This window comes from Lagenorhynchus albirostris, chromosome 3, assembly GCF_949774975.1.
Source record: "Lagenorhynchus albirostris chromosome 3, mLagAlb1.1, whole genome shotgun sequence".
In the NCBI taxonomy this organism is placed as follows: domain Eukaryota; kingdom Metazoa; phylum Chordata; class Mammalia; order Artiodactyla; family Delphinidae; genus Lagenorhynchus; species Lagenorhynchus albirostris.
The window spans coordinates 111,995,388-112,007,785 of record NC_083097.1 but is presented as its reverse complement, the minus strand read 5'-3'; the positions used below and the strand labels follow the sequence as shown (position 1 = coordinate 112,007,785).

The 12,398-nt window shown below is 40.9% G+C and overlaps 1 protein-coding gene across 1 annotated transcript in view; it reads right to left on the bottom strand.

Moving 5' to 3' along the window:
- CATSPER3 (cation channel sperm associated 3) overlaps positions 1-12,398 on the bottom strand; it is a 46,648-nt gene that overhangs the window by 32,992 nt on the left and 1,258 nt on the right. Inside the window, exons 2-3 of the mRNA XM_060146251.1 lie at positions 8,395-8,958; positions 6,578-6,731 (exon numbers count right to left, since the gene is read on the bottom strand). Coding sequence (XP_060002234.1) covers positions 6,578-6,731; positions 8,395-8,495 — 255 coding nt within the window. The 5' untranslated portion in view covers positions 8,496-8,958. The remainder of the gene's footprint in view (positions 1-6,577; positions 6,732-8,394; positions 8,959-12,398) is intronic.

Sequence of the window (12,398 nt, the reverse complement as noted above, 5' to 3'; positions counted from 1 at the left end):
ACTAGTTTCTGTTCATTTCTCCTGTGTAAAAGCCATCCTTTCTTGTTGCTTTGCATGCTTCATACTTTTTTTTGAAAACTGGACATTTTAAGTTGTACAATGTGGTAACTCTGGAAATCAAATTCTTCCCTCTCCTCAGGGTTTGTTTTTGTTGCTTTTTGTGGGTAGTAGCTGTTTGTTTAGTGACTTGTCTAAACAATTTTTGTAAAGACTGTATTCTTTGTAATGTATGGTCTCTGAAGTCTCTTCCTCTGTAGTTTCTGGTCAGCTAGTAAACAGAGATTTTCTTAAATGCCTCAGGCAAAAAGAGGGAAGGGAGGGAAGGAGAAAGAAGACAGAGAGAAAGAAAGTAAGGAAGGAAAGAAGGAAGGAAGAGAAAAGGAGAGAGGAAGGGAGGGAGAAGAAAAACTCTCTTAGTCTTTGCAGATGGGCTCTGTGTTGAGGAACTCCTTCAATGCTGAGCCAGGCCACTTACAGCTGTACATTAGCATTCACTTTGGGCTTCTGCTGAGCCTAAAGATCAGTCACAGTGAAAGCGTGGGATGTTCTCAGTTATTTCCTAAGCATGTGTCTCGTCCTGTGAATGTATGGCATACATGGGAGTTTTTCAATGTCCTATCTTTCCAAAGAATCTCTCTCCCTGGATTGTCCTCTCAGGCTTTCAGCGTATCTATTGTTTGCCTCAAGTGTTATTTTTTTGCTCCAGGTGGCAGTGGATCATTCATTTGCTTTTCAGTGGTTTTGAGAAATGCCCTCTGCATAGCCACCTTTTTGTCCTGAGAAAGTTCCAGATTATCCAAAACAAAGAGAATAGCTTTGGATCAGTCCTTCAGGCAGCCTCCTCAGATAGGTCAAAACAGACAAACAATTCTTTAAGAACAAAATCTTCTCTGTTGTTTCTGGACCCAGGGACTAGGGTCCCACGTGGGGAACACAGGCTGCCACCTTCAGAACCATCACCATGCTGAGGAGGGGTGTGGGCCAAAGACAAGTAAAAATGCTACAAAGTTTTCCTACCTTTTTTAAGTTGCCCCTTTCTTGATTCAGTGTTCACTCAGTTACTATAAACCTTTGGCTATTTTCCAGAGTTCTGACCGTTTTGCCCTCTTTTTAGGTGTTTCTGTGGACAGGTGGCCTCTTGGAGCTACCTACTCTGCATTTTCACTGACATTACTCCTCTCCAGTTTTCTTTTTCTCCTCTCCATTTCTGAAGGACAGTTTTTTCTAGGTATTGAATTCTTGTTGGACAGTCTTTCTTTCAGCACTTTGAATATGACATTGCTTGCCTTCTGGCCCCTGTGGCTTCGGATGAGAAATCAGCTATTCATTTTATTGAGGACCCTTTTTATGTAATGAATCACTTCTCTATTGATGGTCTCAAATTCTCCCTTGGTCTTTGTCTTTCAACAAATTGTTTATAGTGTGTCTAGGTGGATCTCTGGGTTTATCCTACTAGGAGTTTGTTGATCTTCTTGCATGTGCAGATTAATGTTTTTCATAAAACTCGGGGAGTTTTTGGCCATTACTTCTTCACATATTCTTTCTACCTTTTCTCTCCTCTCCTTCTGTGACACCTATTGCATGCACGTTTGTATGTTTGATGGTGTTTCATGGGTCTCTGCTTATTTTTATTTATTCATTTTACTTTCTGTTCCTCACACTGGAAATCTCAGTTGACCTACCTTTCTTTTCTTTAATTCTTTCTTCCACTAGCTCAAATCTGCTGTTGAAGTCCTCTCATGAATTCTTTTTTTTTTTTTTGCAGTACATGGGCCTGTCACTGCTGTGGCCTCTCCCGTTGTGGAGCACAGGCTCCGGACACGCAGGCTCAGCAGCCATGGCTCACGGGCCCAGCCGCTCCGTGGCATGTGGGATCCTCCCGGACTGGGGCACGAACCCGTGTCCCCTGCATCGGCAGGCAAACTCTCAACCACTGCTCCACCAGGGAAGCCCCGTCTCGTGAATTCATTTCAATTATTGTACTTTTCAACTACAGGATTTCTGTTTGGTTCTTTTTAATAATTTCTCTTTACTCATATTCTCTATTTGGTGAGACACTGCTCTCATACTTTCCTTTAGTTCTTTAGATTTGGGTTTTTTTTTTTTTTTTTTTGAAATCCTAAGTCCACCAGATGGGCTTCCTTACAACATTTGTAAAATAGTGTTATTAATACACACCTTCCAGGGTGGCTGTTGAGATCATTGAAAATAACATGTATGAAAGCCCCTGGCTAACTATAAAACTGAGAAGTTATTAAGACTCTTAGGGATCCCGATGAAGGTACCAGGAAAGTACTGAGAAGGCCCTGATCTGTCACCTCTAACTAATCTTAAGATTCTTTGCAAGCAGCGAATGAAGGCTAAGGCAGACTTGTAAACTGCTGAGGCATTAAATACATGCCTTGGCAAAGGCTGGGAGACTTATTTGTTCCAGGCATTTAAGGAATACTCTGTTCAATCATTAGCAGACCATTAAGCTAACTGAGCAGAGACTTTGGTGGCCACGCATGACAAAGAATATACACTTTATCGAAATAGTTCAGGAAAGTCACTTTAAAAAAAAAAAAAGGAATGGCAACAACAATAAAACCCTAGGGAGGGGGGAGTATCTGGTTTCCAGAGTTTCCAATCTTATATGATTTAAAGTGTCCAATTTTCAACCCTCAAAAAAAGAAATCATGAGACATGCAGAGAAACAAGAATGTATGGTCTTTACACAAGAAAAAAAGCTATCAATAGAAACTTTTCTTGACTTGCAGAATTTCCCAGTCTGGATCGTGTTGACTGCACACTCATGTTCCTCTGTCCTCTATTGCCTGAAAATAGGCAGCTGGATGAAAAGCCTTGATCAGATTCACGTTTGATCTTTTTGGCAAGATTATAGGTTCTGGGACTTCCCTGGTGGCACAGTGGTTAAGAATCCGCCTGCCAATGCAGGGGACATGGGTTTGAGCCCTGGTCTGGGAAGATCCCACATGCTGCAGAGTGACTAAGCCCATGCGCCACAACTACTGAGCCTGCGCTCTAGAGCCCGCGCGCCACACTACTGAGCCCACGTGCTGCAACAATTGAAGCCTGCATGCCTAGAGCCTGTGCTCCGCAACAAGAGAAGCCACCGCACTGAGAAGCCCGTGCACCGCAACGAAGAGTAGCCCCTACTCGCCGCAACTAGAGAAAGCCCGTGTGCACCAATGAAGACCCAACAAAGCCAAAAAAAAAAAAAAATTAAAAAAAAGATTATAGGTTCTGTTCTTTCATAGGAGGCATATAATGTCTCCTTGTCTCTTTTTATGAGGGAAGCAGTCACTAATGGTCAAAATGCTTAAGTCCTATAATTCATTGGGGGTTGAAAAATTGTGATATTCTATCATTTCATTTTCACTTATTAACTAGGATATTTCTATAAAGACATGTTTCCCCTTACCTACTATGTGGTTACTCAGTAATACAGTTCATATAAGAAAGGTCAGTAATACTTGATTTTTTCCCTTAATTCAACAATTTTTGAGATAAAGTATTAGGTCCTTGTCACCAACCAAAAGTGACCTGTTAGCTTTTTTAGTATAATTATAAGTTTACAGATTATTTGATGAATTTCAAAATCCACTGTAATTATTATCCTTAGTGAGCTCAAAGTTTCCCATCTTTGGCCAGTAGGAGCCTCTTCAAGTTGTCCCCTGAGCCCTTTTGACATGACCCCAGTAATCTTTGATAGCTTCCTTGCTATGTGTACAACAAGATGTTCCTAGCTCATCTGGTGTATTTTCTACAATCAGCCATTTCTCTAAGAATTCCTAGTTTCTTTTAGTGAGAAATGGTATTTCAACATCATATTATGGGACTTCCATGGTGGCGTGGTGGTTAAGAATCTGCCTGCCAATGCAGGGGACACAGGTTCGATCCCTAGTCCAGAAAGATCCCACATGCCACGGAGCAACTAAGCCCGTGCGCCACTACCGAGCCCATGCTCCGCAACCACTGAAGCCCATGCACCTGGAGCCCGTGCTCTGCAGTAAGAGAAACCACCGCAATGAGAAGCCCGCATACCTCAAAGAAGAGTAGCCCCCACTCGACACAACTACAGAAAGCCCGCATGCAGCAACGAAAACCCAACGCAGCCAAAAATTAATTAATTTAAAAAACGATCACATTATGGTCACTAAGGATGCATAATTGCTAAGTTGATCATTGTTCTAGATTTTTCAATGGATAAAGGTAAAATATTTCAGTAGTTTATATTGATACTTCCAATTTAAATGCAGAACTACAGGGCTTTCACTTAACTTTGTCTATATTACATCCATATCTCCTTTCTTCCATGAGTAACCTGGTTCTCAAGAACACAGAGGATAATGGAATTAAACTGTCCCGTAATGACCCATCTGCTTTATCCTTGTGTTACACACACAGCAGTCTCAGAATAATACTACTAATAGCATCACCACAAAGCTGATTTCCGAAAATGGCTAAAAATTGTTTTTGCATTGACTCTCCCCATTCTTACCCATTTTTAATCAATACTATATCTTCATTGTCAGAGGATATATTCATTAGGTGCTACATTATCTCCTTGTTCACCCATAATTATGATTAGTTCTATAAATAATCATATTTTTAATGTCCATTGCCAGTCCTAATGTTGATACTTCTTTAGTCATTTTGGTTGGCTGAAACTTATTCTTTACTAGATTCGTAAGGAAGGGCTCATGGGAACAATATTAGCGAAGCTTTTTAACATTGATGACAGTTTGTCTATGTCCTTTATACTTGAAAGTCAGTTTTGCTGGATCTAGAATTCTTGGTTCACATTTTCTTTCCTGAAGTATCTTAAATGTTTTACTCTATTTTCTTTTAGCATAAAGCATTACTATAGCAAAGTCTGATAATAATTAATTTTCTTTTCCTTATAAGCCACTTTGCCTAGATGCTTATAATTTCCCCCACACCTCTTTCCTTTAAAGTCCAATAATTTTAGTAGAATATGTTCTGGTGTTTGTTGTATAAGTCCATATTCTCAATATGCAACTTTCAAAATATAGTTTCAATTCTTTTATTTCAGGTAACTTTTCTTAGATTTTAGATTTTTTTTTTTTGGCTATGTTGGTCTTAGTGCGGCATGTGGGCTTTCTCTCTAGTGTGATATGCGGGCTCCAGGGCACATGGGTTCTGTAGTTTGCGGCATGCAGGCTCTCCCGTTGAGGTGCACAAGCTCAGTAGATGTGGTGCGCAGGCTTAGTTGTGCTGTGGCATGTGGGATCTTAGTTCCCTGACCAGGGATCAAACCCACGTCCCCTGCATTGGAAGGTGGATTCTTTACCACTGGACCACCAGGGAAGTCCCTAGATTTTAGTGTTTATTCTGTTCCTTTACTTTGTTTCTGTTTCTGTTTCAAATTCAGGGACTCCTATTATCCTTAAGTTGGATCATTTTTCCCCAATCTTCAATTTTCATCATTTTCTCTTGAATCCTTATCTCTTCATTTCTTACTGATGTTTAAGAATTTCCCCCACTTTATCTTATATTTCTCTTAATTTCTCTTAAGCTATTATCTGCTATATCTAATTGTTCTTAGTCTAATTCAGTCTTCATTTTTGAAATGAGTTCCTTTTATTTCTAATTATTTTCTGACTTTTGTCACCTCACTCTTTTCTTTCCTATCTAACATCATTTTCTTAAACATTTACTTTCTTCTGAAATAATACGATACAGTTTTTATCTGTTTTGTGAACATGTCTTTGTGGCGGGCTTTCATTATCTACAATGATATTATTTTCCACTTTACTCTCTTTTTTCTTATAATAATTTTGTATGGGATTTTACCTCAATCTTTTCCTATTGCACTCTTTTATGTGAAATTAATTTTCTTGGACTTTGAGAAAATGTGATTCTAACTTCAAATATTCCCTCTTGATTTAAAATGTGGTTGCTTGATTTTTAAGGTTTCCTGGTGCTGTTCCCCTCTTCCAATTTTATCAGAACCTCTCTTCCTTCATCTTTGGGTCTCTAACCTGTTCAATTTTCATTCCACTCCCAATACTTCTCCTAAGTGTGGAGCACTGTCCTTGAAAGGAGCTATGGAGAGTCAGTTTTAAAAGTTTATTGGGTCTGGACTGTTCTAGCCCCTTCATAAATTTCGGGAACCTCTTGTGCTATCCCAGTATTTGATTAGGTAACACCCTTCCTAATATCAACTGCTGTTCTCACATCAGCCCATCATACTTTCCAATGAATACTTACTGACTTCCCTCTGCTTCCTCTCCTACAGATGCTAATACTATGCAGTGTGGCTCTTGGTAAGGATCTCTTGTTAACTAGTTTTGATATAAATCCTGTCCATGGGTTTTTGGTTTTGCTATCTAGTTGCTCTGTTTTTTTAAGAGGGGATTCAGGGAGATTAAAAAACCATGTCACTGCTACTACTGCTGCCACCATCTTCCCAGATATTAGAGTATATTTTAATAGTCCTTAGAATCTTCTACAGAAAAAATTTTTGAACAAAATGCCTTAAAAATCTTATAACATTTTCAGAAATAAAACAGGTAAAACAGAAGAAAATGGACCCATTTTGTCTGCTTACCTCAAAAAGTCTGAACAAGTTGTATCTTGTTTTATAATCAGTCCACAAGACCATAAAAAAGGCATTCGTTGAGACGGTGCTAATCATAATTATCTTAAAGAGACGACTCATTATAACTCTCTTCACAAATGCCTGACACTGAGTATCTTTCCTCCTGTCAAAAATTTGAATAAGAGGTATGATTATCTTATAGCTCTGTTGTAAGGTAATGCACAATGCACACTTTTTTTTAGGGACAAAGGTCTGCTTTCGCCCTTCTGTGAATATAAATCTACATATATATATACTTTAAAATTGCAATGCAATGCTGACTTAATGACCACTGAAATATGTATGACGATTACTGGGTGGGTCTGTCCCCACTCAGTTGCTCAGTTCCTCCTCTCTAGACCTGTGAAAAAGAATGGTTACCACTCCACCTCAAGCAAAACAAAGCACCATCTTCATTTACTCGTTCAACAAATTTTTATTAAGTAACTACTGTTCAACTCACTCATTTATTCATTCAACAAGTTTTTATTGAATGACTACTACATGCCAGGCAATACAGTAGGCAGTTGGGATACAGGTAAGCAAAACTAAATATTGTCAGTCTAGTAGGGAAAACTGCTAATCAAATAATCAGCCATACAAGTGCATACAAATCAATCATAAAAAACTGACCACCCTAAGAAAAAATGGGCAAACACACAGTCAACTCATTAAAGAAATACAATGGCATGAAGTTCCCTCCAAAATGTTCAGTAGCACTACTAATTGGGGAGGTACAAATTAAGTAAAACCAGTAATTTTGCTTATAAAATTAGCAAAGGCTTAAATGTGATAACATTTAGTGCTGGCAAGAGTGTAGTGCAACGGAGCAGTCTCATAAACTGCCAGGGGAATGTAAACTGACCAACTTTTCTGAAAAGCCTTAGTTCTGTTTGTATCCTCAGACCCAAGGAATCTACCCCAAGAGAATACAATCTGAAAGGCAAACAGTGACTTTAGCCAAACATGTTTATCCCAGCAATATTTGCTGTGAGAATTTGGAAACAATTTAAAAGTCTAACCAAAAAAAGACAGGTTAAGCAAATCATGGCATATCCATTTCATGGAATATTATACAGACACTACAACATGTCTATGCCTTTTTCATGATTTAGAAAAATGTTTATGAGCCACTGGATAGCAAAACAGAAAGAAAGCAAGATAAAAATTCTCTACTCAAAATTATCTCAACTGTGCAAAATAGGCAGAAAAAAGTTCGGCATGAAGTATGCCAAAATGTTGATATTGTCTGCCTACGGATAGTGAGGTTATAGGTAATCCTTTTTCCTATTTATTTATGTTCATCTGTGCTTTCCAATTTTTCTCAGAGAGTATGTATTACTTTTTCCCCATTATATGTAACAAGTGAACCCAGTCTCACACAGTAAAAAAATATAGATTTATATACTTTTATAACCTATTAAAAACAAGATATATAATTTTCATTATCTGATTTGAAATCAGGTCTATTACCCAAAAAAAAGGCTTCAAATTATCTAACATAGTAGGGAATAAAAAAGGACAAAATGGAGTCAAACTAGTCATTCAGTCTACAGGTCAAATAAGGGTGCGACTGAACGCTTGATTAACAGCCAATTGTGACAGGAAAGCCGAGGAAACAACTGTTTGGCTGAGACTTCACCAGCCTCACCAGTTGGAGAAATCAGATTATCCAGGACGAGCCCCTCAGTCTGCGAAGTGGATGAGTGCCTGTGGGAAGAGGCTACGAGACCCAACACTGCCATTTGCACACTTCTTAACAAGAAAGAGAAATAAAGAGTATTTACTGAGATTTCCATAACGTCTCATAGAACAGCGGCGACACATCCTCAAACAGTGAGCTAGGACGGACTCTTGTGTGGTTCTGGTGATAAAAGTGTTGAGACATTTTCCAAATTTTCAATTTTTATTCCTTGCTTTTACCATCCAACAGAAAATCTCTGCTTAGGAATCTCCTCAGCATCTAGATTCCAAGAGGCCTCAGAGGAGTGTCCACAGAGAGCATCGCTGCTTTATGAAGTCACTCTTGGACATTCCAGTATGTTACTAGCCGGCAGGCCCCTGGAGGGGAGAGCTCCCCATTGGTCTACCCACAGATCCTCTCTTCCCAAGGAGACCGAGCACCTCTGTTCAGCAAAAGAGTCACAAGCACCCTGCAATTGTGATGCTCTGGGTTAAAGCTGAGAGACAGGCCAGACAAAAGCCCCTCCTTCAGGAAGTGCCCCCAACTGACAGACAGAGGCCCTTAATAATGTGTTAAAATAGGTTAAGGGTCATAGAAGAGGGGAAAGCAAAATTCTCCGGGCTTCTAAGAGCAAGAGCACACAGCCAGGGCACAGCACTGGAGACACCTGGAAGGACAAGGAAAGATTTTGATGGCTTTGGGGCTAGAACCCAAGAAACAGGAAGAGCAGAAGTTATCCATGCCTGGGGCTTCCCTGGTGGCGCAGTGGTTGAGAGTCCGCCTGCCGATGCAGGGGACGCGGGTTCGTGCCCCGGTCCGGGAGGATCCCACATGCCGCGGAGCGGCTGGGCCCGTGAGCCATGGCCGCTGAGCCTGCGCGTCTGGAGCCTGTGCCCCGCAACAGGAGAGGCCACAACAGTGAGAGGCCCGCGTACCGCAAAAAAAAAAAAAAAAAAAAAAAGAAGTTATCCATGCCCAGCACTGGCTAACTGGGGACACAGAATGTGCACATACAAACCACCTGAGAATGTAAGGGACGGGCCTTGGGGTAGAGATGTTTTAGGTACAAGAGCAATAGGGATTTTTGCTCTGTTCAATTCTTGGGATTAATATATTCTCTCGTTCTCCTTCTCCTAGCCCCTTTGGCTTCCAAGGCAAATCAAGACAGAGGCTTCTGGGTAGCCCTGTGTTGAATTAAATGTTTAGTTGGCCAAATTGGTCAAATTCCTGGAACCTTAATTCCTTGGGCCATAATAAAAGGAGGTGACCACGTCACCACCTCCACTGCCCCAGGCATTCTGAAACAAGTGAACACGACCATCTCACAAAGAAAAATACTCTTGTAGGCAAGCGGTATACTGAACTGGGAAATAACATCTTACCAATCTCTCCACTTAAAATCATCAACAGCAAAGCTTTAAGAAACACTTTGATTAATGTCCCCAGGCTTCAAATCTTGGCCTCACCGTCTTAGTCTATATTCTTTCCCTCAGGGATCAAGCTCCTCCTACTGCCTCCTTTGGTCATATGCCCCCTGACGCCTTCTGGGCTCCTGCCCACACCCTGACAGTGGCCTCCTGGAGCAGCTGCTCAGAGAGAGCCTGAATCAGTTCCCCATCTCTGTTTCCACCCGCCCCAATTCAACAATGTGCCTAATCCCGCCGGGCCATATAGGAGGCCCTCGGTAAATCTGTGCTATGTGAATGTACCTCAGGGATCCTTACGCTCACTCAAGTAGCTGAGCCTAGTGGGATTCTATTTCCAGGAATCCCAAGGATACACTACTATGCTTCTGCTCCTTAAGCTCCAAAGCACACTTCTGGGGAGAAATGAAGAAGAGATTAAGAATGTAAAAAATTCTTTCACGATGCTTGGAGGGGTGAGGAAAGATGGCTAGCTGGAAGCAGTCAAGAAGAGACCAGCTGTTCTTGGTGTACAGTATCAGCACAGCCAACCACAGCTGAATGTGTTTTCTTTTTATTTGTTTGTTTATTTATTTTTGGCTGTGTTGGGTCTTCGTTGATGCAGGCGGGCTTTCGCTAGTTGTGGTGAGCAGGGGCTACTCTTCGTTGCAATGCGCAGGCTTCTCATTGCAGTGGCTTCTCTTGTTGTGGAGCACAGGCTCTAGGTGTGCGGGCTTCAGTAGTTGTGGCATGAGGCTCAGTAGTTGTAGCTCATGGGCTCAGCAGTTGTGGCTCACAGGCTCTAGAGCACAGGCTCAGTAGTTGTGGTGCACGGGCTTAGCTGCTCTGCAGCATGTGGGATCCTCCCAGACCAGGGCTCGAACCCATGTGCCCTGCATTGGCAGGCAGATTCTTAACCACTGCGCCACCAGGGAAGTCCCTGAATGTGTTTTCTGAAGTCACTGATGAAGAAATCTAGTCTGGGACTGGAACTCCAGCTGATGAGTGGACTCAGAAGTAACCAGCTTATCCAGGCCTACTGAAATCACCCGTATCTTCTTGTGGATAGGTGGGCGGGACAAGCACCCTGGATGAGAAGCTAAAGGGCCACCTCTTCTGCCCTTTTAGCAGCAACTTACACTCTCCCTGACTTGAGCAGCACCACCTTAGCCGCCGCACACAGTCAGTAGGCACGGCAGCTTGGTGACTCTAGTCTTCTGACCAGGAGTCATTCCTAGTTACATGTAACTAGAATTGAAACACAAAGTTCACACATTATATCCAAACCCTATTACACCTCTTGCTGTTTTGCAGAAATTTTACTGAAAGTTATAGAGTTCAACTAGTATATTTTTAAACTCTGGATTAGAACGTATACAGACTGCTCCACATTAACACTAGTAGTCCAATACCTCAGCACACTGCCGAAGGTCAGGTGTGTGTCCATATGCAACATACGTGCTGCTGCTTTTTGTCTCAAGCAAAAACATAAAGAATCATGCTTATTCTATTTATCTAAAGATGTCCTAAATTCTATCGTCAGAGAGTAACCACAATTTTCAGAACTTTCACTAACTTCATTTTAGAAAAGGACACTGTCAAATGTGCTGCCCTGATTTATTATCTATAGAGGTCATGCAAAGGGTCAAAGGTCATAGCTATTTAAACCCCCTCTACTCCAGTGATCATTTAAAAGGAAAATAGAGGGAAACCAAAGCTTGCCACATCAGAGAAACCACTGTCATCACAAAGATTTGGAACAGAAGGAAAGTTGGGGCCTCCAACTTTGGCAATGTCTCTTTTAAGTTGAAATGTCAGTTACTTAGAGCAAGTCTAGGGATTCATTCTGTTGGAATTTACCACAAGGAGTATTACCACAGACTTCTGATATGGGATCTTTGATTCTCTAAAGTTCATGAGTTCCAGCAGATGCGACACCCCTTAACATGGACCTTATGTCAAATCCTCACATAGATGCTAATTAGTAGCTACATTCTCAGGTCCTGACAACTGCAATTATTCGCTGTACCCTGCTCTCTCCACGGTGCCATACACAGTACAGGTTAATAGTTTTTAAGCCTCTCAGACTTACATTCAAAATAGAGGGAAAGGTTTCCATTCAAGGTACAATGAAACAATTTAAGTGACACCACAAGGGAGCAAACAAACAAATCCAGAAGGTGGAATATTCTACAGGACTCGGTTTTTACAGTAAGTCACTGATATGGAGAGAAAGAGGGAATGAGGGCAGGAGGCTTGCTCGCTCTAGACTGAAAGCTGAAAGAGACACAACAACCAGATGTGATGGGTGAACTTCATGTGAATCACTGATTAGAACAAAATTACTGTCCACAGACATTCTTGACCTTCAGAACAATTTGATTTGGTATTAGGTGACACCAAGAAATCACAGTTTATTTTGTTTGGTGTGATAATGGCATTTTGGTTTCTACAAGAAAATGACCATATTTTCTAGAGATGTTTACTGGAGGATGTAGGGGCAAAATGACATGCTATCTGGGATTTGCTTTTAAATACTTTAGCAAAGAAAAAGGAAATGGGAGATTATATGATGTAACTGGCAAGATCTTGGTAACTGTTAAATCTGGGTGATCAGTACATAAGGGTTGAATGCCCTATTTTACTCTATTTTAAAATATGTCTACACTTTTTCATGTTTAAAAATTCATGTAGAAAACTTTGA